Genomic DNA, 27,022 nt, shown 5'->3' with positions numbered 1-27,022 from the left:
GAATACATCTCGTTACTTCAGGCCAAGACAAAGTGGAAGTCCTCAAGATCGGAGCTTAAGCCTGGGTCTCTTGTCCTCATAAAAGAAAAAGCTCTTCCGCCTCTACTTTGGTGTTTGGGAAGGGTAATCAAGACATATCCGGGCAGCGATGGGATTTCTAGAGTGGCCGAAATCCGGACCAAGGGTGGCACCATTAGAAGGGCATTTAATAATATATGTCCACTTCTAGATCTTGAAGCCTCCAGCTCTCAAGCCGGGGAGCATGTTGCGGACTAACGCAACACCTCGGGCGCGGTGCGCGGCGAGGGACGGAGGGACAGCCCCACCATCGGATCGGAGAGAGGACATCGGCGGCTTGACCTACGACACGTCAGCTACACTTTGAACCGACGCCTAAGACTATCATTTAATATTGCTGCATTCACATTATTGTTCCTGAAACGGCTAATAAACCAGATATATGTATATACAGTCAACTTACTATTAATTTAACGTTCACCAGAACACTAACACTTGTGATCCCAAACAAAATTGCAGAACTTTAATTTTCTTTTACTGTACCTGTTCAATCAGCATGCAGAACAGTATGATGTTCCCGAGTTCCCTGAACGCGTGGAAGAGCTCGGTCCTCGCGTCTGGGTATTGGACGATGTCGGTCAACTGCGCGTGGTAGTAGCCCAGGACACCTAGGATAAATATGTCATGTATTAAACACTGGTCGTTATTAAGCAGCTCTGAAGCAGCTCGCCTGGGGAAGTACCTCGACCTTACAGAAGATTACAGCTAAATAATACTGTTTACAAGTAGTGTTGTATTCCTGTGCAAGTAGGTAGACGGATATCCGGGGTAGGAATGGGGGGTAGGGTCTACAAGGCGCTTGCATTGTTATTGGTAAAAGCTTACCATCAGGTAGGCCGTACGTTTGACACTTTATTGTATAAAAAAAAAACTAATTTTGAAAAGGGCTCAGATGACCCTGGAAATAGAATGTAGAGAGCAGTTTCATTGGGCTATGATCTGGGGATAAGCTGTGTGTGTGAGATTAGGATCCTGGTGATGGTAGTAGTCCACTAAAATGGTATAAAATACATCCATCGAAACGTACAAATAACAAAAACTAAAGATATTAGATTTTATTTGCGTTGCGGTAATCACCAAAGGTTTTGTTTCATATGCCAAACTGGCATCTACGAAAGCACAGTCAGTTCTATAGAAAAAACTAGCACAATATTAATACTTTGCATGTGACAATAGCCCAGGGTTTTGTTTAACATACTAGACAGACATTTACCACAGATGACATATCCCTCAAGAATCTAGTGGCACAATGTTAATAATCAGTATGTGACGTTTGCCCAAGGTTTTATACAATATACTAATCAGACATTTACGACAGACTATATTTTTCTAACAAAGGCACTCACCATTGGATCCATAATCGTATCTGGGTAGTTTGCAATGTCTCGGCATGGCTGCGGCTAGGGCTCTCGTGAACTGCGCCAGTGTTCCGTGGAGTAAGCCTCTGGCTACCCCCAGAAGTTCAGAGACCACGACCGCTACCCCCTGGTATCCGAGGAGGCGGACTAACGCGTGGAGGTGTTGGGGACCCACGAAACCTGAAAATTTAACAAAGAAAGATTAAATATCACTATTTCTATATTTGTCTAATTTAGGCTGAAACAGCCCACTGCTTGGCATAGGCCTCTTTCTCCAAATAGGGCGAAGAGTCGAAGCTTAATACACCACGCTGCTCCACTACGGTACGATTGGCGGATACATTCCCTATATCAAGTAACGATTGCTGTCAGGTGTACATATATACCAAACGGAACCAATAGATAGAGACGATTCAAAGGTTATTTTGAAGACAACTCACGTTTATTTATTTATTTTTATCTATCAAAATGGCGGACTGCAAAAGCAACCATTGAACAACTAACAACTACTAAACATAGCTCAAAACCCTGGAGCAGAAAGCAGCACAAAACTACTCCAATGTGCAAATCAATCGTATACTAAATAATTGTGTTTGCTTAAAACGACAAAAAAAAAAGTCGACTTCAATTACATCGACAAGTAACACAATGGAGGTGAAGAAAAAAAAATTGTCAAGTAAATACGCGCTATTAGATATAGCATGACGGGAAGGGAGACATGAAATCGGTGCACCCAGTAAAAAGCTATGAGCTTAAACACATAAAGAACCCACTGTGAACCTTCTCCTTTATATGAAGTCGGTTTATGAATATATTATATATATTTTTCTCACCATTGTACTGGGCATATTGGGCTGAATACGCCAGACTGAGCTGCTTCGAACCCCACAACATCGCGTGGCCGTACTGCTGGGGTTTCTCGCGCTGAACCACAGGCGCAAACTGTATGCCTCGACATTTGACGAACCTACGAGAGATTTATTACTATATTTTATTTGACTAGCCGCGGTTTCACCAAATTTAATTTGAGAAAAAAGTTATTAAAAATATATCCTCCTTACCGAGGTAAATGGACTATCCATAAAAAAGCGTGTTTACTTATGTACGCACGTAAGAAGTCATACTTCATTGGCTAGCTAACTTCACATTGCTAACTTCTTCTTTGTTGACACAGCAATTAATCAATACGATAGAACTTTGAAATTTTGAACCAACTTTTAGAAAGGAAAACTTCCTTCAAATTTCCGAAGCTGAATTTTAAAAATCATTTAAAACTAAAAAAAATCTATACAAAATTACATTTATGAATATAACTTTATTTGTGTATATGTAACTCAGGGAAATATTAAACATGAGCCTTGACAATAAATACTCTAGAAAGACCATTTTCCGCCTTCTGGGGAAGTTGGTTAAAAATTTTACAACAAAAAAAAAAAACGGAATACCAATTGGTTATTTTAATTAATTTTTACAGCAAAAATTTATTGTTTACGTCCTTACCGATCAGTAGCGGCGTTGTAGCAGTAATTGGGCAAAAAGTCGTAATTCAATTCCCAGAAAACGTGAAGGGTGATTCGTCCGTAGGGCGCCAGGACCCCGTGGTCTGACTCCCGGAGGATTGCATCGAACTCGTCCAGGGACAGGTAGCGGCTGAGGAGTTTGTGGCAGAGACGGTTGACGGCTATCAGACCTTCGAGTTCCTGGTGAGTAGAACAGCAATTTTAACTTATATGAGCTGGTTGCAATGACCACTTCTGTGTAACCTTCGGTGGACCGTGGTAGGGACTTATTTTTTATAAGAGAGATGGGATCGAAGAGTAGTATCGACTTGCTTCACTATTTTGGGTTGGCGAATAACATATATAAATATATATATATATATATATATATATTATTAAGCCCCCTTATAGCTTAGGGGTATGAAAAATAGGTGTTGTTCGATTCTCAGGCCTACCCGATATGCACATAAAATTTCATGAGAATCGGTCAAGCCGTTTCGGAGGAGTTTGACTACAAACACCGCGACAAGAAAATTTTATATATTAGATATCCGCCAACCCGCATTAGAGCAGCGTGGTAGATTAAGCTCTAGTCCTTCTCTTACATGGGGAAAGAAACCTATACCCAGAAGTGGGATATTACAGGCTGAAGCGTAATAACATACACACAAAAAATAGTAAAATTATCTTCTGGAGAATCTTTGGTTTCTGGGAAATTTATAATAAAATATTGGCGTTCAAAACAGAGGGTATTTTTGTTTTTTTATACCACTAAGACGGCAAACAAGCGTTCTGATGGTAAGCAGTTACCCATAGACGCCAGCCAAACTAGGACCCACCCTCCGCCATCGACCCAGTTTCCCCAGGAGCTTTGGATACCTCACTCATAGGAATACAACACTGCTTGAGAGGAGTATTATTTATCTGTGATCTTCTGTAAGGTCGAGGTACTTCCCAAATTGGGTTGCTCCAAAGTTCAAGCCAGATATTTCCTTATGTGCACTAACTTCTTTTTATACAAGTAGGTCGGCAAACAAGCGTACGGTTCACGTGATGTTAAGCTTAATAGGTACTATAGGCTACGGTAATCTGTAGGCGTCTATAGGCCTGCTACACCAGAAGCATTGCAAGCGCGCTGCCGACCCTATGCTAACCCTGTCCAGGAGCTTTGTCACCTTATTCATCACAGGAACACAACACTGCTTGAACAGTATTATTTAGCTGTGATTTAGTAAAGTTGAGGTACTACCTCAGTCGGGCTGCTCCAGGTTTTGAGCAGGATATCACACTTCTACCGTGTTCTACCTCAGTTCAACTATATACAAATATAACTATTAATATAGATAGAATTTTGTAAAAGATATATCTTGGTAGACAACCATTAATATCTGGCAAAGAAGAATTACAAGAGGAACAGAAGATTACGGTAGAGAGGGTCTCTACCTTAGATCTCTCTAGGTTAGCTAGAAGGCAAGAGTAGGAAAAGGCACTCACCACAACTCCAGTGATATCCCCCGCTTCGAACTTTGCGACGGCTGCGTCCAGAGCACGGTGCATGTCTGCGTTTATCCTTTGAGCGACCTAGCAAGAAAAATAATTATTAAATGTTTGGTCGTATAGCTGTAACATTAATAAAAAGTATTAAAGTATGTAATTTTTGTATATTAGGCGATCTGCCCGCTCCGCAACCTGTGCTCGTGTCTGTGTCTGTGTGTGTCTGTGCTGAGTACTCACGAGCGCGCACAGGTCCACATGTCTGCCCAGTAGCGCGACGTGTCTCTGACGCATTAGCGAGGCGTACCTCCCCGCTCCGCAACCTGTGCTCGTATCTGTGTCTGTGTGTCTGTGCTGTGTACTCACGAGCGCGCACAGGTCCACGTGTCTGCCCAGTAGCGCGACGTGTCTCTGACGCAGTAGCGAGGCGTACCTCCCCGCTCCGCAACCTGTGCTCGTATCTGTGTCTGTGTGTCTGTGCTGTGTACTCACGAGCGCGCACAGGTCCACATGTCTGCCCAGTAGCGCGACGTGTCTCTGACGCAGTAGCGAGGCGTACCTCCCCGCTCCGCAACCTGTGCTCGTATCTGTGTCTGTGTGTCTGTGCTGTGTACTCACGAGCGCGCACAGGTCCACGTGTCTGCCCAGTAGCGCGACGTGTCTCTGACGCAGTAGCGAGGCGTACCTCCCCGCTCCGCAACCTGTGCTCGTATCTGTGTCTGTGTGTCTGTGCTGTGTACTCACGAGCGCGCACAGGTCCACGTGTCTGCCCAGTAGCGCGACGTGTCTCTGACGCAGTAGCGAGGCGTACCTCCCCGCTCCGCAACCTGTGCTAGCGCCTCGAGCGGCACATTCGGCTCGGTAGCGCTTATCTAGCAGCATACTGTGAACAAAACACACTGGTCAACATCTAGCCCAGGGGCCGAGTTTTAATTTTGTGATTAATAACAGGCTGAATGTTTTCAAGTAGATTTAGTGGGACGAGACACAACTTTGTCCTCTAAAACACTTGTAAACGTAGACTAGGAAAACGTACCACTAGATTTGTTAGACTTCGTGGCTGTTTCATTACCTAAACATTAACTACGAACCATCATCGCAAAACACCGACAGTAAGACGTCTAAAAGATCCAAATAACCAGGGCTTACCTTGAAGCTAGCTGCTTGTAATGGGCGTAGACAAGTTCAGACAACTTGTAGACAAATTGGTCAAAACACAAGTTGACTTCCGCTTCGACCTCATCGTACAGAAACTGCTTCCGGAACACCGTTAGAGCGTACTGAGCTGAGTCGTTGTAGAGATCCAGTGGATATAACACATATCTGTTGAATAAAATGTTTCAGAATGATATTATGGGTCTGTTTCCGATCTTTATAGTCAATCATCATCATCATCATCATTGGCCTTAGTCCGTCTATTGCAGACGATTTAGACAGTGTCAGACAGACACTGTGTCGCCTGGGACACTCTTCAGGAAAACGCAGAGTTGCCTAAGCTCTGCGCCACCCTCTCGACCTCACTGGCGAGGCCCACAGGAACGACGAGTCGGTACGTGTGGAGCCAGTTCGGCTGCAGGAGTCTTTCGCATTTTAGAGCTAGTTCTTTATAGTACTAAGATGGAAAATAAGCATACGATTCGCCTCATGATAAGCGATTACGTAGCCTGGGTCTCATTTATATTTTAGTTCTGGATTTTGGTCCAAAGGTAAGGAATAAGTCGAAAATGGCCACTTTCCAACATTTTGGACCCCCTTCCCTTTTAATCCAATTTTTAAGGCAATTTTTTTATTGATGGTCCATTATGATAGCGCAGATAAAACAAATAAGTGTCCATCATTATAAACAAGAATATTAATGTAATTGGGTAACTTACTCCATCATGGCTGGTTCCTTGCTCCTCAGTATGTGGTCGGTAAGGATCCAAGGCATGGACATCTCTATGGGGAACTGGATCCTTTTCTCCATTGTTATAAGATCGTTGCATTCTTCGTTATGCTGGTGACGCACCGTGCATTTCTGTGGACGGGGAAAAGTTAAATCTTCGAAATTCCACAACTTCACCCAAAACAGCCTATTCAGTTCCAGATGCTGGGCAAAAATATCTACATTTATAAGACAAAAAGGCGTCAGCTAAGTCCACCGGGCTGTCAAACTAGGCATTGACGGATAATTTGTAAAACCAAATGTAACGATCGTTATCGGGCATCTATGGTAACAACAGAACCAACGATTATATGTTCCAAGACAAGCTTCTGGACTAATGGAACTTACACAACTCAATTTAACTTCTTGAACTATTACCTATACAACAATTTTCATGCATTTAGTCACCATTACAGAACACAACTTACAAAAAATCATCAAATATCTATTCATATTCTTGTATAACAATTCTGCAAAATTATAGAAGCTATGACAGGTAAATACGGCTGGGTTGTCTGGAAGAAATGGCTAATTAGCCATAAGTCCGCCCATTGTACTTCACTGTCTGTAACTATCTTTATGCTTTGTTTGTAATATATTTGTGGTGTACAATAAAGTATAAAATAAAAATTATAATAAATAAATAAATAATCACATAGCATGTTGGGTCAAGTACAACGACTTACGTTAACTTTCCTTCCCATTGTCATCTCGAGATAAAACTCTCTGTACCACAGCTGCGAGAGATCGCAACACTTCTGTAGCGAGTCTGCCGACAAAAAAAGATTACATTTAACAAAGAATCCTGAACCGACTTGAAAAAAAAGGAGGAGGATCTCAATTCGACTGAAATTTTTATGTGTGTTACTTCGTAATGTTTTACCGGGACAACCGATTTTGATGATCCTTGTTTCTTTGTTCAAAGGCTGGTTGGTGCTTGTTGTGTGGTCCCTAAATTTGGTCGCGGTCTGACGAGTACTTTTTGAGCTATCTCTAATAATGAGTATTTACTTGGGTATTGTTTCGTCTACGTACGTAATGTTACTGGTCGAATTAATTGAAGTCGGTTTTTTTCAAGAACAAACACAATTATGAAAATTTACATTACTCTATTTCGTTTAAGAGGTATTATATTGACCTAAATCTTAAGTAGAAGCCTGGTGTCAAGTTCTTCAAGTTCTTGGTGAATTTTGGTCAACAATTCACATTTAGATATGGCAACTTTTAAAAACAGCTTCCTAAGCTATGGACAATTGACTCACCAGCTAAATTCAGCATATACATCCAGTAAAAGCTCTGCCTGTGGAAAGTCTCTATCTGCTGCAGGGTCGCAGCATCCAGATCTTTGCGTAGGGTTCGTCTCCCGCCCGACTTGTCCGAGATGAGGGCCTCCAGCTGGGTGCGGACCATGTACAGCTGGGTGGACGATGGGCCTGAAAATTGACAAGAAAATTGACAGTCCTCCCGTGACCCATGGTTGCTGTAAAGTTTCCGAAACGTCGGGCGTATTAAAAACTTGACAAGCCGTGATAAAATCCGAAAAAATTTGTTTCATTATGATAATTGACCAGATATTTAAGAAAACCACAAAAAATATAATTAACGCCTATTTTGACGAATATTGCCACCATTAGAATTAAATGCTTGTTATAATGAAACGCCGGTTATGAGTTTCGAACAGAACTGACTTGTATTTCCACTCACTACGTACAGATACAATGACGTGGTTCCTCCTGACAGACCCGTGGGAAAGCCTGGGTACGGGCTTAGAGGATGAGACACCTTGCCCAGGCTTTCTTCACCGGGAAACGTTGCCTCCGGGACCACAGTCACAATAAACAATATTTAGTAATATAACAGTTATCTAAAATGTGCCAAAATATGGCGTTAATACTGGTCTTGCGATTCTGAAACCCATAAAAAACCTTGATCTATGAGGTACAAAATTTTTTTTTCAATATCGGGGTTCACCATAATGCCCTACAACTGAGTCTTAGAACTCTGGATAACTTGCAGTGTTATTTGTCTTGGATTTTCTGTCAAGTTGAGATGCTTTCCTAATTGAACTGCTCTCAACTTTGAGCCAGAGCCACCCCACTTCAATAAACTAGGTATGGACAGCGGCTTTGTGTTCACGATTGAGCCTGTTATATCCACTATCCACTACTGAGTATAGAATTACTCGGAACAGATATTTGTATATAAACGAAGTGCGTGACACTTCATTTAAGTTATTAGTATAATTTGTAATTGTTCTTTGATGGATATTTGATCTGCGAATTGGTTGCTATGGAGCTGTTTTTTTTTTCATATTAAACGATTGTCAGAATTATATTGTAATTGTAAATATTTAAATAATAGTTATTATTAAGAACTGGTGAAGCAATAGCTTTAAATGTTGTTTCTCTTTTCAGAGCAACACAATTATTGTTTTACTGTTCACCATAATATACAAGAATAATTATAAAATAAAACATTATGTATTTATACAAATAATTCTTCTGGTCTGATCGTAAAGCATTTTCAGCTGTCAGTTCCAGTTGATATTATATACATCTGATAGCGATCGTTACTCATAGTAGGGAATATATCCACCGATCCGCAGTGGAGCAGCGTGGTTAATTAAGCTCTGATCCTTCTTCTACATGGGGAAAGGGGCCTATGCCCAGCAGTGGGACATTACAGGCTGAAGCGAAAACCGCTACACTCACCAACATTCCTTCTCGGCACTTTAATAGTGAAACTGGTCTCAGCATCCTTTTTTCCACGTAAAGCTGGATCCTGCTGGGGTTCACAGCCCCTTGCCCAGTCGCCGCACGTCTCTCTCACCGACACTATTATACTGGTGACGAAATACAACATTATGACATGACACCTACAGTTAATCTTTATAAATTTTGCGCTTAACTCGAGTAAAACTTGTCAAGTTGATGTTTGTTCTGACAGTCGTGTTGAGATTATCAATAGAAATTCTTCCATTAATATATATTTTTTATATTTATTATACCAATCATCATCATCATCATCATCATCATCATCATCATCATCATCATCATCATGATCGTCATCATCATCATCATCATTTCAGCCTATCACAGTCCACTGCTGGACACAGGCCTCCACAAGTTCACGCCAAAAATGGTGTGATCTACACTTTTATCTTACTCTACTATTTTACACTTCGAAGATAATTCTTGTGAAATAAAATATCAAGAAAATTGGAAAACGTCAAAAAAAAGAACATATTGTTTAAAATACAAGTTTGACAGTTCACAAGATGAGGAAACGGTCGGAAGATTAGTATTATTGGCAACTTTTTCTTGTAACTCACCTTCGTATCAAATCTTTCTTATTTTTGATTGCCTTCCGGAGAGGCTCCCTCAGCATCAACTGGACAAAGTCCTGCAGTTCAGCGTAAATGGACCGTCGCGCTGCATCAGCGAAGACTGTCTCCATCCTAGCCATGAGGACTTGGAGACCCTTGATCATGGCTATCACCTCGATCATCGCGAACTTCTCTTCCGATGTGTAGTTGTAACGGGTGGCCTGGGGTGATAACCAAAATAATAATTACCAACCGTCCCAAATTATTAACGACGCGTTGGCGCAACGGTCACAGCACTGGTTTGTGGCTGTTGCGCTGGCGGATGCGGGTTCGATCCTAGCACATGACAAACATTTGTATTGGCCATACTGATGTTTGCCGTGGTCTGGGTGTTTGTGCAGTCCATGTGGGTCTCTCCATCGTGCCTCAGAGAGCACGTTAAACCGTCGATCCCGGTTGTAATCATGTACGCCTGATAGCTGTCGTTACTATGGATGTTATATATCTGCCAATCCGAAGTACAGCAGCGTCTTAATTAAGCTCCAACAGTTTTTTTTTTTTTTTTTTTTGTTTCAACAGGCTCTGAATAAGTGAGTTACTAAAGAAAAGTACAGTAAAATAAGTAAACTTTATAAGGAAATGGGCGACAATCAGTAAAGGTTGTAGTTTTTTTTTGCCGATTAACTCATGCATATACGTGGTGCACTATATGTGGTAGAAGAATTTTGAATTCCGTACCAAATACTCGTAGTAAGGAAGTGTATTACAGGCAGCTGGTCAATAATCACTTAAAATTTCCGACAAGATGAAATCTAGTAGGCATCAACTCTCGAACCGATCCTATTCCCATCATTGAAAAACATTTACTCACCATGTTGTAACAACACCTCCAGATAGCCTAGGCTTGGGGAGACAGTGCACCATACTAATCCTTCCCCTGCACATACACGTTGTAGCCACTATCATCTAGGCTAACCGCGTCGTCACTCATCATCACGTAGAACTCCATTACGTCCACTCCCCCCTCACGCGACACGCAACACTATTTTTTTTAATTTGCAGCAGCTTCCAGGAGCACAGCTCCGTCAGCACGGAGCACCAGGACGACACAGTACACAACACTCACCCGCTCGTACTCCTCGGCGTCGGGCGGGCAGCGCGGGTTGGTCGCGTGGTCGGTGGGGTGCAGCAGCTTCCAGGAGCACAGCTCCGTCAGCACGGAGCACCAGGACGACACAGTACACAACACTCACCCGCTCGTACTCCTCGGCGTCGGGCGGGCAGCGCGGGTTGGTCGCGTGGTCGGTGGGGTGCAGCAGCTTCCAGGAGCACAGCTCCGTCAGCACGGAGCACCAGGACGACACAGTACACAACACTCACCCGCTCGTACTCCTCGGCGTCGGGCGGGCAGCGCGGGTTGGTCGCGTGGTCGGTGGGGTGCAGCAGCTTCCAGGAGCACAGCTCCGTCAGCACGGAGCACCAGGACGACACAGTACACAACACTCACCCGCTCGTACTCCTCGGCGTCGGGCGGGCAGCGCGGGTTGGTCGCGTGGTCGGTGGGGTGCAGCAGCTTCCAGGAGCACAGCTCCGTCAGCACGGAGCACCAGGACGACACAGTACACAACACTCACCCGCTCGTACTCCTCGGCGTCGGGCGGGCAGCGCGGGTTGGTCGCGTGGTCGGTGGGGTGCAGCAGCTTCCAGGAGCACAGCTCCGTCAGCACGGAGCACCAGGACGACAGCAGCTGCAGGCCCCGCAGGCACAGCTCGGTCACCGCGCGGTTCTCCGCGTCCGAGCCCGCCTCCTTGAACGTGGTCGTCACCTGTGGGACGTGCAAATAATACACATCGTGCTTATCAGGACGTCGAAAAGAGAACCATAGGAACTCTTAATTATATTCTACTGTAAACAGCTCCTGAAATGGAGAACGAGTCTTAGCATACGCATTGTGAGTCGTCCACCGGTCAGCTGAGCCGAAGATCAATATTAGATCGCCGGTGGAGGATGGATAAGGTTCTCATTCAAACTGGATATCTGGGTCAACCAGAAAGGACTGTCCAAGAAACAGAGAGGTTGGTGGAGATGGCGTTTAAAACTAAATTAAAAAAAATCGAACAGTCAGTTTAAGAAGAAAAAAGAAAACTTCCAAAAGATGGACATAAGGTACAGATAACACAGACAGATGACCGTTATAAAAAAGAAATCAATTATTTTTTTTTTTTCTAAAGAAATGAACCAAAAATTTCAGCATGTACTTTGAAATCAAAACGCATTTCAATTGAAACTTAATGCCAATCAACTGATATAGAATATTCAAGTCCTCTGCCCAAAGGTTGCCTGGAAGAAATCGCTGCTTTAGCGATAAGGCCGGCCTGTTGCAACTAATGCAAATTTATTATTATTATTTTTTAACCTCATTAAACTTATTTTACTTTTGTGTTGGTGTGCAAAAAGTGTAAATAAATAAATAAATGACAATATAAAATTCTTAACAGAGACATCAAGCTTGAATAATCGTCAGAAATACAACATAGCTCATGAAAAACTAGCAACAAGGACAAAGGACAGTCATCAGAAAAAGATATTGAACTTATGGAAAAAAGATGCAAACTACAAATTACGGCAAATAAACCCAAAAAAAAAAAAAACATCCAGACTCAAATAGCAAAAAGCAAAGAGACCAAAAGTCAACTAAAAAAAGATAAAACATTTTAGACTTTGTACATTCGAAAACACATCGCTCCGATTGGAGATGTAAAAGAAGCACCTTCCTTACTGAAAAGACAAACAGGATATACCTAAGATGATAGACCAATTTTCCAAAACAAATACAAAAAGATACGACATACTATCAAAGCCAATATGAACCACACTGGTAAAAAACAAAACACTGAAAATGTACCACTTATATTAATATAAGAAATAATTAAGGACACTGAATTATAGATGAAAGATAAAGAGGATAGATATAAGAGGTCAACACCGAATTGCTAGCAGACTGCATAAACGAGGTCACGCCGAATATCTGCAGAGCTTTACAGAGAAATATTACATGACCAAACCAGAACACTGAATAAAAATCAGCCCAAAAAACAGGCTAGCTTCCGGGTATATTAGATCATATATTTACTACACGAATTTTAGGGAAACGCAAGAAATTAAATATACCATTTGCTACACACAACAAAGCATTCGATTCTATAGAGCGACCCAGTATTTGGCACTGTCTATCCAAAGAGTAGAATATCAGTACATTAGGATTTAAAGAACATTTATACACTAAAGTACAGCTAAATACAAGAAGAAAAAAGGGGGGATAGATATAAAAATAAATAGGAGTACGTCAAGAAGGTTCGTCATCACCGAAATAATTCACAGCTGTATTAGAAGAAATCTTCCGAAAAATAAAATGGGACGAGAATGAACTAAACTTAAAAAGCAAAAATAATTTATTATTATTTTTTTGTCACAATTGCGTTTCGCTGATGACATTTTGTTGTGCCAACCCCAAAAGAGCAACTAGAACGCATGCCCATAAACCTGGATAAGAAAAGTCGCAAGTTAGGCCTAACGAACACTATCAGAACTAAGGTCGTGACAAATGCACCAGGAGAGGAAAAAGTTTGTGAAAGAGTACACCAGCCCTTGGCGAATGCTAGCGCGACCCCATCTCGCCCCACCCAGGCGGGTGACTACTCACACATGGTGGTTCATGGTCAGTAAAAAGCATTTCATTAAATTTCTTAATTTCTTTTTAAATGACTTCCAAAAAAAGGAGGTTGATTTCAATTCGATACCTCAGAACTTTTGACTGGATGTCATGATGATGTTTGATGGATGTTAAACGAAAGGCGGTGCGTGTCATGTGGTCCCGTTTAAATTTAATTGAGATCTATCAAGTATTTTTCGAGTTATATCTAATAATGCGTATTTACTTGACAATTTTTTCGTCGACCTACGTTGTGTTATACCGCATAACTTCTTACTGGGTATCACTGGTACAGATTTTTGTGATTCTTGTTTTTATCAAAAGCTGATGCTTGTCTTGTGGTCAAATTTAAATTTGATCGAAATCTGACGACTGTTTTTTGAGTAATATTTGATAACGCGGATTTACTTGACACTTCCGTTATATTACTTGTCGATGTAATTGAAGTCGGTTTTATTTCGTTTGCGAGCAAACATAATTATATTTATTTCATTCTAAACCTTACCTCATTACTGTACCTCGCCAGTTCCGATATATAATTCTGATGTTCCTCCCTTATCTGGGGCAGGTGGACCATCAGGTCGGCCTGCGGGGAGGGTGGGTTCGGACTTGAGGACAGCGGCCATCTGAAAAGAACATCCATGAATATCATCCCTTTGTATTTGTGCTTATGCTGAACTTAAAAAGCCGACCGATGGCGGGATATCCATCCAACTGCTGGCTTTGAAATACACAGGCCGAAGACGGGCAGCGGACAAAGCCGGTCCTGCGGTCACCAACCCGCCTGCCCAGCCAATGAGTTCACGCCAGTTTTGGCGCGATCTTGTGAAGGCATATGTCCAGCAGTGGACTGCGATAAGCTGAAGTGATAATTAGCGAGATAGAGATTTAAAATTTTAAGTGCTTTTGAAGCCTACTTGAATTTAAACATTTTTAGAGTGCACTAGAAAAGATATCAGACAGGTATGAAAAATGTATGGGGAGTGAAATCGTGTGAATCAGTAACGCAGACCTGCCCTGAGTGACGTTATAACGCGCAACTCCTCTTACGAGGAAAAGATGAATCTGAATGAAAGAATATCTATACTAATATTATAAAAAGGAAAGATTTGACTGTTTGTTTGTTTGCATTGCATAAGCTCCGAAACTACTGAACCGATTTGAAAAATCCTTTCACTGCTGGGAAGCTACACTATCCGCGGGTGACAGATTATATTACATTTTCAATAAAAAAAATAGGGGAAAAATAGGGGGGAAATAGGGGAAAATATAGGAGGGAAAATAGGGGGATAGGGGGGGAATAGGAGGGAAAATAGGGGGATAGGGGGGGGAATAGTGGGAAAAATAGGGGGAAAATAGGGGGGAAATAGGGGAAAATGGGGGGGAAATAAGGGGGGAAATAAGGGGGGAAATAAGGGGGGGAAATAATGGGGGGAAATTATTTTGAAATTTCATTTAAATACCCGTGCGAAGCCGGGGCGAGATGCTAGTACTAAATAAAGACAGACGTCTCCTGAACAACACATTCGTAAATAATATCGAAATATCGAGTTCCGCAAAAGATAAATGAAAAACATAATAAATGTCCCGTTTTAAATAATTTTAGTCATGAACATTGTTAATTTAAAATCTTTAAAGATGAATATATTATGAAACATCATGGTAACTGATCTTAAGGGGAGTCAACTGAGAGTTGCGTGTCGTAGTTGACACACACACACACACACACAACTGTTTTTATTTGACTTGATTATAGAAATGTCACTCACTTGCTGGGATCGTAGTGCTTCGATCTCTTAATGTAGTTGAACGGAGCTATCTGCATATCTCCGAACAGGGGAACCACCTCCAGATTCTGAAAGAAATATAGTGCTTGAGAATGGATATTACGGTCGACCACCCGACACATATGTTGCACGTACATACTAGCCGACCTATACAGGGTTATTTGTAAAACACCAGCATCCTTGCAGGACAAGATAGCTAACATCATAAGTAACAACATTTGTTCTACGACTTTTCATAATTTGTTAGATTTTACTTTCATACAAAAAAAAATATTAATTTAATTTTCCGTTTGAATGTTAGAAACTCTACGCGCATCCCAAATATTAGGTAAACAGTTACTACTTGCGGGTGTGAATGTGAGGGGGGGAAGGAAGGGCCGGAGCGGTGCTAGCGCCCTTGAACTTGAACTATTTCGCTAGCCGAAGCAGTCGGCGCGGCGACTTTGATGCGCCCGCGTCATATGATTTTGTGTGCTACTCGTATTTATTTTACTCGTATCGATCGATGTATTGTATCTGTACTAAAATAATTTTATAACCATGGCGTACTGCTATTCTAATGTCGAATACACGGAAATGGTGAGGATGATTATTATCAAATTAAAACGAATTCGGAAGTGTTAGCACGTGTTAGTGAACAGCTGATTTTTAGGTGTGGTGTGTGTGTTGGTTGTGATGGTGACTATTTTGAACACTATGTGCGCGGTGTAGAGGTAATAGAAATTTAGTTTGTAAATATAATTTTATTGTACATTATTTTTTATTTTTTAATTATTGTAAATACGCTGATTCCACTTTTTTAATTCGCCTGCATTATCAATGAAAAGTGAATAATACCCAGCTATAAAATATTTAATATTAATTTGGTTTAATTAAACTTTAGTAAACGTTAAAGACTAATAATTAGCTAAGTTAATAATTTTCACATATTTTGGATGTTCAGAATTCAGATAGCTAATCTACATACACATTTACTTAAGTCACTGCGACATACATACTGTGATACTGCCTACAAACCCACCAAGCAATTTATATTATTAACTTATTTATTTTATTAACTAGAATTATCGGGCAGAGAAAGTGTTATTTATTATTATTATTAGCAGTGCAAGCGCGCGCGAGCGTCGCGTTCGTCCTTTCGATAATGAATGAATCAATGAAACATAGACTTACAAATGTTAGGGACCGTACAATAAAAGCTTAAAAAATCATTTTTAATTAATGTATTGAGTTACGTCAAAAGTCGTAGAACAAATGTTGTTGTACATAATGTTAGCTATCTTCTTCTGCAAGGATGCTGGTGTTTTACAAATAACCCTGTATATATATATATATATAACATACTCGCGGTCATGAACAATATCGCGGTCATTAATGATATCGAATTTTCATTAAAATCGATCCAGTATCTAGCTTCGGAGATTAGCCCAGACAAAATCGTGACACGCGATTTTTATATATATAGAAGCCTATATAGCCCTCATTTACATTTCATTTCGCTTATTATTTTTATTCCCTTACCTTTGTAAAACGTTCTTTACAGGCTGATTCAAAATTCTTGATCATAACACTAAAGATAATTAACTAAATAATACTGATGTCTAGCACACCGCTAAATATCCTGCTCAAAATATGGAGCAGCCCGACTGTGGTAGTACCTCGACCTTACCGAAGATAACAGCTAAATAAAACTACTTTCAAGCAGTGTTGTGTTCCTGTTGGTGAGTAAGGTGACCAGAACTCCTGGATTGGAAATAGGGTCTGCAACGCACTTGCGATGCTTCTGGCGTTGCAGACGTCTATAAGCTATGGTAATCGCTTAGCATCAGGTGAGCCGTATGCTTAATTGTCGACCTAGTTATAAATCTAATGTAAAGTCTTTATGTTGCAGGCATCGTAACTGCTTACCACCATGCCGAGCGTACACTTGTCACCGTAGTGGTATAAGAAAATACTAGCAAAATAACTAATTACCTTAAATATCCTGTCTATACGGTCCAAACGTATCTTTTTCTTTTGATCCAATCTGTTGATATTGCAAATTTCGGAGTCCATTAGGAACAAACCAAAACCCATCACCTGCAAATACAAAACGTTTAGTTATCAATCGCCTGAAAATATATAGTTTATAAGAAATCACTACTAGATGGCGCTGCAAATAATCTTGAAGTTTGTGGACAACTGGCACTAGATAGCGCTAAAATGTAGATTAAGTACAATCGCTACTAGATGGCGTTGAAAAAAACTTTTAGTTAGTAGACCACTGCCACTAGATGGCGTTCCAGATATATTTTCGGGTTATAGCTACTAGCCGCTAGATGGCGCTAAACAATTAAATTAGTTCATAGGAAACTATTAAGAGGTGGCGCTAACAATACGTTTAATAGTTTGTGGACAATCGATACTAGATGGCGCTAAAACTATTCAGTTCATGAATTTTCGACATTAGATGGCGCTGAACAAAAAGCGCAATTTGCTTATACCAAAATACACACAACATGACAAACATGTTTGTATCTCATTGTATAGTAATTACTTTTCAACTTTGATATTTTTTTTATTCAAGTAAAAAGAAAAGCTTTCGAAACAGTAGTTCGTAAGTTTAGCAAATATACAAACAAACTAATCATATTAGTATATATAATAAACTTACTTTAACAAGCATATGCTTCTCAGAGGGAGTGAGGTACATTTTAGTTTCAAACATATGTACGCATATGTTGACCACATCAGCGAGTAGGTCTTCGTACCCTTGAAAGAAATAATAATTATATTATAAAAAAAATACTCTATTGCACATTACCATCACTTTACAAGCTCTCGTTTAAGTAATAAGCACACGAAAAAATAGTCACGTAAATACGTGTTTTCAAAGATTACTCAAAAAGTAATCATAAGATCTCGGTCATATGATCTTGGTCAAATGGGACCACAATACAAGCATCAGTTCTTGGTTAAATTAAGAATCATCAAAATCGGTATTCGTGATAAAAAGTTATGCGGTATAATACAACTTAAGTCGACAAAAAAAATAGTCAAGTAAATACGCATTATTATTATTATTATTATTTTTTTATAGGAGAGGGGGCAAACGGACAGTTTGCTCACCTGTCAAAGGATTAGCAGGCGCGTTGCCGGCCTTTAAATTTTAATTATTAGATATAATATATATTATATAATTACTCGAAAAATAATTGTCAGATCGCAGTTAAATTTAAATGACAGTCGCCACTTTTCGATGTCAGAAACTGCGCAGTTTCTCTTCAAAAATAACTGTGTTTTATAAAAATTTGGTAATATCCTGCATGAATTTTTCGTTTTTTATGTTGAAATGTTTAATTTTTTTTTTGTTTTTTTTTTTTTTGTTTTAACTGCATGTGTTTCAGTATTTTTATATTCCTAACTTTTGATTTCGCGCTATAATTAAGTATCTGTTTCGATTTTTTTTAGTTTTCTTTGTAATGCATGCTATGTCCACACCTAGTAGACTCAATTGTATATACATACTTTACACTTTGTACTTTATATGTCTATATTAAGCGATTATGGTCAGTTTTGTGGACTAATATTTAAGAAAAAAAACGACAACCACACCACCACAGATCTTTATCAACTATGTAATCCTGCACCGAATAATATCTATTAATTTCTTTTTAATAATTTTTTTGTTATTCCTTCTCGTATTTACAATGCGATTATTACAATTTATTTGAAATCACATCGTAATAAAACACAGTTTATTTTTCAAAAGAGTAACTGCGGAGTTCCTTGTCGATTCTTCTCTGCAGAATCTACATTCCGAATCGGTGGTAGCTTTACTTTTAACGTTCATTAATATTTTAATTTGTGTGGTGTTTTTGAAGGCTATTTGAATATAGCAATTTTGATATTGATTTTGACTAGCTTTCGACTAGCCTGTTGGCGCAGTTTGTAGTGACCTTGCTTTCTGCTCCGAGGGTTGTGGGTTCGATTCCCACCCCGAGTCTGGATGTAATATAAATATTTATTTATATATGTATTATTTATAAGTATGTTTATCGAAAAAAAAAATGTAGCTATATACCAGTCGGCTGTTACCTATAACACAAGCATTAAGCCGCTTACTTTAGGAACAGACGACCGTGTGTGTATTGTATAAATATTTATTATTATTATTATTTGATTTTGACTTAAATCATTGTAAAGTATGGAATATACTCGCTATAGAGATTTTATTTATTGTTATTATTATTAACGCGAGGCCATTGCCTAGCTGTGGGACTATGGTCACTTCAATTCCATTATGACTCAGTGGTTAAAAAGTCTGGTTTTCAATCGTGGAGTACAAGAAACATACCATTAATCTTCTCCAGGGCGTCCTTCACCGTGTCCCTGATCTTGTTCTGCGTTGCAAGAAACATGGAGAGGTTCTGGGACTCCTGGAGACTTTGGCTGTCTGACATCACTTTAAGGAACTGGGCAGCTCTGAAAAAAATTATTTAAAATCAATATTTACACATCGATTTTTTTTAAATCGTATTTGCAATAATTTTAAATTTTAAGTTCAAGGGACCCAAGCCATATTAATTAAATTAAGAAAAAATGTGACAACTACATACATATATCTTATATATAAAATTCTCGTGTCACAATGCCAGTTACCATACTCGTCCGAAACGGCTGGACCGATTTTTATGAAATTTTGTGTGCATACCGTAGGTCTAAGAATCGGCTAACATCTATTTTTTATACCCCTAAGTCATAAGGGGGGAGGGGATTATGGTGGTTAATAAAATATATGGCAAAACAAGGTTTGCGGGGTCAGCTAGTAATTACGAGTATATAGGATTCAAATCGGATTTTGAAAATTTTCATCTGAGGTTTTTTTAAAATACATCTGTTTACTCAGGCGAGTTCATTATTAAAAATCCATATTTTTTTTACATCCCTAGTACATAAGTAAGTACAGCTCGGCTTGACCTCGCGTCATGCCGCACTGAGCCATTGGCCCGTTGGGTCCTAGTGTTTAAGCTCATAACATTTACCCTTATTTATGCTTTTTCCAATCTATGCTGATATATTTAGACACAAGACACGAGATAGGTCCACAACTGAACTTGACCTACTGCTTCTATTTGACTGATCTTTTATATAAATCGTATAGTCACTTCAGCTTAATACAGTCCACTGCTGGTCACAGGCGTCCACAAGTTCGCGCCAAAAATGGCGTGAACTCATGTGTTTTGCCCATAGTCACCACGCTGGGCAGGCGGGTTGGTGACCGCAGGGCTGTTTTTGTCGCACCGAAGACGCTGCCTGTCTTCAGCCTGTGTATTTCAAAGTCTGCAGTTGGATGGTTATCCCGACATCGGTCGACTTTTTAAGTTAGATGGTGGTAGTGGAACTGTGTTATACCTTGGTCACCTCTTACGACACGCACGGGAAGAGAGGGGATGGCTATATTCTAACTACAGTAACCACACAGCAAATCTTATGGTATGTATTTATGAAAATTCTCTCACCGTCTATACGTCGAGTAATCGTTCTTAACGGAGCTCTTCATGTTCTTGAGCTCGTCCAGCACTGCGAACATGTTGACAAACTTGCCCAGAGTCAGCAGATAGGCCTCGGACACGAAATCCCGCCTCTTCTCGGCGTGACACAGCCTCCGGACCTCGCCGCAGAACCTTTCGATTGCTTTACGCTGAAAAACAAGTAATAGTACGAGATCTGGTTTAAGGAATATATACATACATACATGTCGTGTTTAATCAAAATGATCGTAAGATAATATATGATGTAGAAACTTTATTCTCATAAAGAATTACAATAAATAAAATTTATAATATACCCATCATCATCATCAACCTTCCTTTCATTGTAAATTATTTATTTATTATGTACGATTTCAAAAAATGTTTAGAATCCCTATGTGTGGGTAACACAAAAATAAAATCGTACATATTTTTGTGTTACCCACACATTAGGAATTCTAAACATTTTTGAATATCATATCAAAAATTGACCGCTCCAGCAGGGTTCGAACCCGCGTCTCCGACTGACCGTGTCGGTGCTCTAGCCTATTAAGCTATGGAACGATGTACCCGCTAGATCGAAATTTTTGATATGATGATTTTTATATTCGGTTTAAGCGAACCGTGGCGCCGTCTATAGTAAGCTCTTTACAGAAACCCGTAACTATTCAAAGTATTTATTTATTTATTTATATTATAACTGAACTACTACTACAACACAATGGGCATAGAACAATAAAAACGGTAACCGGTAGTCAAAAACAAAAAATCCCACTGCTGGGTAGACCTCTTTCTCCGTGTAGGAGAGGGTTTGGAATACAATAAAAAAGTAGCAAAATACTATACCTGAAAGTACATAAACTGCAGGAGTTTGTCAACTTCCGGAGCAAGCACCTGTACCGTCCGCTCGTATATATGCACTCTGTCTGGTTGCTCGTTAGATCTCGGCTGGGGGATGGCTCGACTACAGCATCTCCAGGTGTACAGCATCACGGCGTGGGCGTTGCCTTCCTCTAGCAGCTCGTTCTGAAAGAAGAATCATATATCTTCACTAAATTATATCTCCCTCTCAACTTCCGTTCGCCTCGCCCGATCACACTTTTCGTAACGCTCTCGTCACGCGTTCACCAGCTTACTCCCCGAGTCAAGCGTGCGTAAAGAAGTTTTACTTCAAATATATATATATATATATATATATATATATATATATATATATATATATATAACTATATATATATATAAAGGAATATATTCCTTTGAGTTTGTATATTTGTATAGTACCTTTTTTTATAGCAGTAGTAATATGTATTGTTTTATAAAGAGATTTTGACACTTCGTAATAGTCACATATAAAAGAAATATTTAATTTTAATTTTATGTATAGGAATTGGTATAATAGCTTTAAATGCCGTTTCTTTGTTTTTTCAGGTAGGTTAAGGGTTTTTATAATTAATTTTGTATCATAATGTATAAAGAAAAATTCTATAATAAAATCTTCGTTTTTTCAGAGCTACACGTTGTATAATTTTCCGATTCCAATTTAAGTAATCAACTAATGTCTTATAAAACGACATTTTTGGTAAAAATATAGATAATAAAAACATGGAAAAATTGCGATTCACGTTCGCACTATTAGCAGCATCAGATTAAAAACCAATGTGATCTGCATAACAGCAATAGAGACACCTGATGGACATTTATTTGATATTCCGAATGATCTAAAACCTGCAAGTAAACACACTGGCATAACTACTTTAGATTTTTTTACTAAAATTAAAAATTCATTGAAACAGAGACATCAAACACGAAAAGTATGGATTCCATTAACTAAAGAATTTAAAAAAAATTAGATGGATGAATGCGAAAATGTACAATTTGGTGACCAATATCTAGATGAAATTAATAATGAAATAAAGTTATCGAGTATTAACTATAGCACGAAAATAGAAGAAAAAAAATTTTGGAAAAATAGCAGAAAGATTTTTACTAGAGAAATTTTCAGGAAAGACATCAAATATCAATCAATGGATTAATGAATTTGAGAAAGAGTGTACACGTTTTGAGATACTTAGAGATGCAGAAAAAATTGAAATTTTAAAATATTAAATTGAAAAACAGTGCTTAGGTTGGTACGCCAGTATGTTGATAAAATATACAGTAAGTACAGAATGAATAATATGGAAAACTAATTTCTGTGAGGCATATGGAAATAGAGGTTGGTCACAAGTTAAAAATGCATTTAGATTAAAATATCAAGGAGGTTCATGTTATATACATGTTAGTCGATGGTTAAATATTGTCTACAGTTTATAGTTTGTGGTATGACATTAATCTAGAGACTTCGGTAGAACTACAGAGTGAGCACTGACTGTAGGATTAAGCTAGCACCTAATGTAAGTTTAATTAAAACTAATAAATCTCTTGAAGACACTAAGGATGTTTAATTTAATAAACACATAACAGTTCATTACTGGAATATGCCACAAAAAAAGAAAGATTATTACTAGAAATAAATAAAGAAATAGACACACAGACAATGATAAATCTTATAGTAATGGGTTTACCCAATGATATAATATACAAGATGGATAAGGAATCAATAATATCAACTGCTAATCTTTATAATGAAATTGGTAAACACGAGCAGACAATAACAAAAATAATTATAATATGATTAAAAAATATATTTTATAATAAAGTAAAAGCTAATAAAATTAAACCTTGCAAAATATGTGAAAAATTAAATATACGTTTCCATGACGAAGAAGAGTGCTGGTTTAAACAGAGTGATAATTATGAAAACAAGAGAAACTATAATAAGAATGTAAACAATACGATATTAGATGTTGAATTGAGCAATAATGAGCAAAAAAAAAAACGAATAATAACACCATTAATTAAAGTCAAACTAACATTAGAAAAACAAATTAACATATTTGGTATATATGATTCAGGCTCTAATGTTTCTTTAATAAATTCAAAATTATTAAGAATAAAGAAAGGAGAAACAAATGAGAAAAAAAAATGCCAATTTAATAACAATTAATGGTGTTAAAAATACGAAAGGTTTGACAACAATAAATATTAAAGTTTTTGATATAGAAAAAAAAATTGATGTTTATATTGTAGATGGAAAAGATTTTAAATATGATTTCCTAATTGGACTAGACGTGATAAAAGAATTTAATTTGATTCAAAACGAAAATTTGGAAGTGTCTCAGAAAACAGAAAACAATTTTAAAAAGGAGGAACTATATAATAAAAATAAATGTAATGATAATGAAGATAAAAGAAACTTTGATTTTATAAATTTTAATGAACATGACAAAGAAGAAGAGTTTACAATGGATTTGAGTAATTTAAATAATGAACAAAAATCTGAAATAAATAAACTGATTGATAAATATAAATCAAGCTTTGCAAAAGATAAATATGACATTGGAACAGTAAAAGACTACGAGGCACGCATTGATCTGACAGTGGACAAATACTGTAGTAAAAGGCCATACAAATGTTCAATAGAGGATAAGTTAGAAATAGAAGAACAAGTAAGAAAATTACTAGAAAGAGATCTGATAGAGGAATCATACAGTCCATTTGCAGCACCGGTAACCTTAGCTTACAAAAAAGAAGACAATAGAAAAACCAGATTGTGTATTGATTTCAGAGATTTAAATAAAATAGTGGTACCGCAGGCTCAACCGTTTCCATTAATTGAGGACTTAGTGATAAAAACCAGAAACTGTAAGTACTTTTCAACATTTGATATAAACTCTGCATTCTGGTCTATTCCCTTGCGAATCGAAGATAGAAAAAAAGACAGCTTTTGTAACACAGGAAGGTCATTATCAATGGACATGCTTACCTTTTGGTTTGAAGACCTCTTCAGCAATTTTTCAAAGAATATTAAGTAGTATACTAAGAAAGCACAAATTAACAGATTTTACAGTTAATTTTATTGATGACATTCTGATATACTCCGAATCTTATTCTGAGCATATAAACCATATATCACAGGTTTTGGAAGCAATAAAAAAAGAGGGTTTCAGATTAAAATTCACAAAATGTACATGTTGCCTCAAATTCGGTAAAATATCTTGGGCATATAATACAGGAAAATACACTTAGACCAGTAAGAGATAACTTAATTTCTTAATAATTATTAGGCAACTTTATGAAAAATTAATTTCTACCGCAAATATATACCAAACAGCTCAATAATTTTAGAACCACTTTATAATTTATTGAGAAAAAATCAAAAATTCATTTGATCAACGGAATGTCAAGAAGCTTTTGAAAAAATAAAACAGCTACTATGTTCACAACCAATATTAGAAATATTTGATCAGGATTTGCCAATAAATATATACACAGATGCATCATTAGAAGGTATTGAAGCGGTTTTAAAGCAAGTACAGTCAAAAAATAAAGAAAAACCTGTTGCATATTTCTCAAAAAAATTAAATGAAGTACAAAAAAGGAAAAAGGCTATATACTTAGAATGTTTAGCCATTAAAGAAGCAATAAAATACTGGCAATACTGGCTAATAGGTAAAAAATTCACTGTATATTCGGACCACATACCTTTGGAAAATTTAAATATTAAGTCTAGAACGGATGAAGAATTAGGAGAATTAACATATTATCTGTCACAATATGATTTCACAATAAAATATGCCCCAGGAAAGAAAAATTTAGAGGCAGACTGCTTAAGTAGAAATCCAGTATTGGAAGCCAATAAAGATATAGATGAACAATTAAAAATAATAAATTTAATAACATTAGACGATATAATAACCGATCAAGAGAGAAATGAGGATATTAATAAACATAAACATAATACACAGAGATAAAATATATTACAAGAGAGTAAATAAACAAGAAAAAATTTTATTATCGGAAGAATTCAGTAAAAAATGTTTAAAAAATGTACACGAAAATATGTGTCATATGGTATAAAACAAATGCAGAAAATAAAATAGGAAAATGTTACACAGCAAAGAATTTAACAAAAAATATTAATGATTTATGCAAAAAATGTGAAAAATGTTTAAAGAATAAATCAAGAGGACTATTAAAATACGGTTGTATGTCGCACTTAGGTCCTGCCTCAAAACCACTAGAAATTGTCTCAATAGACACAATTGGAGGTTTTGGCGACTCTCGATCAACAAAAAATATTTGCATCTTTTGGTTGATCATTTTACTCGATATGCATATATAACAACATCGAAGACACAGAGTGCTAAAGATTTTATAAAGCTAATAAATAAAGTTCCAAATTGTAACGAAATTAACATGGTACTTACTGACCAATATCCTGGATTGAACTCAAAAGAATTTAAGGATTTTTTAAATGAAAAATCAATTACCCTGATTTTCACTGCAGTAAATTCACCATTTTCAAATGGTCTTAATGAAAGATTAAACCAAACACTTGTAAATAAGATAAGATGCAAAATAAATGAAAAACCAAATACTAAAGCATGGACTACCATTGCTCATAACATAGATCAGAGATATCTATTAGACGGTACAGATCTTTCATTCATACCAAATGAAAAAAAAAATAAAAAAAGTGAAGATGATTGGATTAAAAATAAAATAATTAAAAAAAAAAAAAAAAAAAAAAACAAACAAAAAACCCGCCTGCGTGAAGAACAACTAATAGAAAATCAACTGAAAAAGCTGGAACAAGATAAAAATTCAACATGCACACAAAGTCAGCGAAATAAATAGAAACAATATCAAACATTTTGTGCTGTACATTTAAAATATATTAATACGGTAGTCCTTCGAAACTTTATGCAACCTCGTACATAACACGCAGTCACACATATACGCACATGCACACATCACGCATAAGATGATATTTGATAAACCTAAAACACATCACAAGTTTAATGAAGGTGAAATGGTATATGTCGAAAATGGGCACAAATTAAATTTAAAAAAATTAGATGAATTAAGGATTGGTCCTTTTAAAATAAATAAAAAAATATCAGATTCAATATATGAGGTTAATACAGGTCATAAAAAATTGGAGTCAAATTTATTTCACATTACTAAACTTATTCCTGTCCCGGCTGAAGAAGACAGTGGCGAAATGTCGGAGGAAATTTTCTAGCCTAGGGGGGGAGATATAAAGGAATATATTCCTTTGAGTTTGTATATTTGTATAGTACCTTTTTTTATAGCAGTAGTAATATGTATTGTTTTATAAAGAGATTTTGACACTTCATAATAGTCACATATAAAAGAAATATTTAATTTTAATTTTATGTATAGGAATTGGTAAATAGCTTTAAATGTCGTTTCTTTGTTTTTTCAG

General features: G+C 37.6%; 1 protein-coding gene across 1 annotated transcript in view; it reads right to left on the bottom strand.

Annotated features, from left to right (window-relative positions):
• LOC123665811 (cytoplasmic FMR1-interacting protein) overlaps positions 1-27,022 on the bottom strand; it is a 57,192-nt gene that overhangs the window by 16,079 nt on the left and 14,091 nt on the right. The window contains exons 3-22 of the mRNA XM_045600049.1: positions 21,538-21,717; positions 20,680-20,861; positions 19,515-19,642; positions 17,832-17,929; positions 17,153-17,257; positions 15,161-15,246; positions 13,897-14,017; positions 11,313-11,504; positions 9,685-9,899; positions 9,065-9,195; positions 7,616-7,786; positions 7,040-7,122; positions 6,304-6,446; positions 5,579-5,752; positions 5,174-5,312; positions 4,430-4,516; positions 2,937-3,136; positions 2,270-2,403; positions 1,425-1,616; positions 562-686 (exon numbers count right to left, since the gene is read on the bottom strand). Of these exons, the coding sequence (XP_045456005.1) occupies positions 562-686; positions 1,425-1,616; positions 2,270-2,403; positions 2,937-3,136; positions 4,430-4,516; positions 5,174-5,312; positions 5,579-5,752; positions 6,304-6,446; positions 7,040-7,122; positions 7,616-7,786; positions 9,065-9,195; positions 9,685-9,899; positions 11,313-11,504; positions 13,897-14,017; positions 15,161-15,246; positions 17,153-17,257; positions 17,832-17,929; positions 19,515-19,642; positions 20,680-20,861; positions 21,538-21,717 (2,886 nt within the window). The remainder of the gene's footprint in view (positions 1-561; positions 687-1,424; positions 1,617-2,269; positions 2,404-2,936; positions 3,137-4,429; positions 4,517-5,173; positions 5,313-5,578; positions 5,753-6,303; positions 6,447-7,039; positions 7,123-7,615; positions 7,787-9,064; positions 9,196-9,684; positions 9,900-11,312; positions 11,505-13,896; positions 14,018-15,160; positions 15,247-17,152; positions 17,258-17,831; positions 17,930-19,514; positions 19,643-20,679; positions 20,862-21,537; positions 21,718-27,022) is intronic.

The sequence above is a fragment of the Melitaea cinxia genome, chromosome 25, assembly GCF_905220565.1.
Source record: "Melitaea cinxia chromosome 25, ilMelCinx1.1, whole genome shotgun sequence".
NCBI lineage: Eukaryota > Metazoa > Arthropoda > Insecta > Lepidoptera > Nymphalidae > Melitaea > Melitaea cinxia.
Note: the sequence above shows the minus strand (reverse complement) of the source record. Positions and strands in the feature narration are given on the sequence as shown.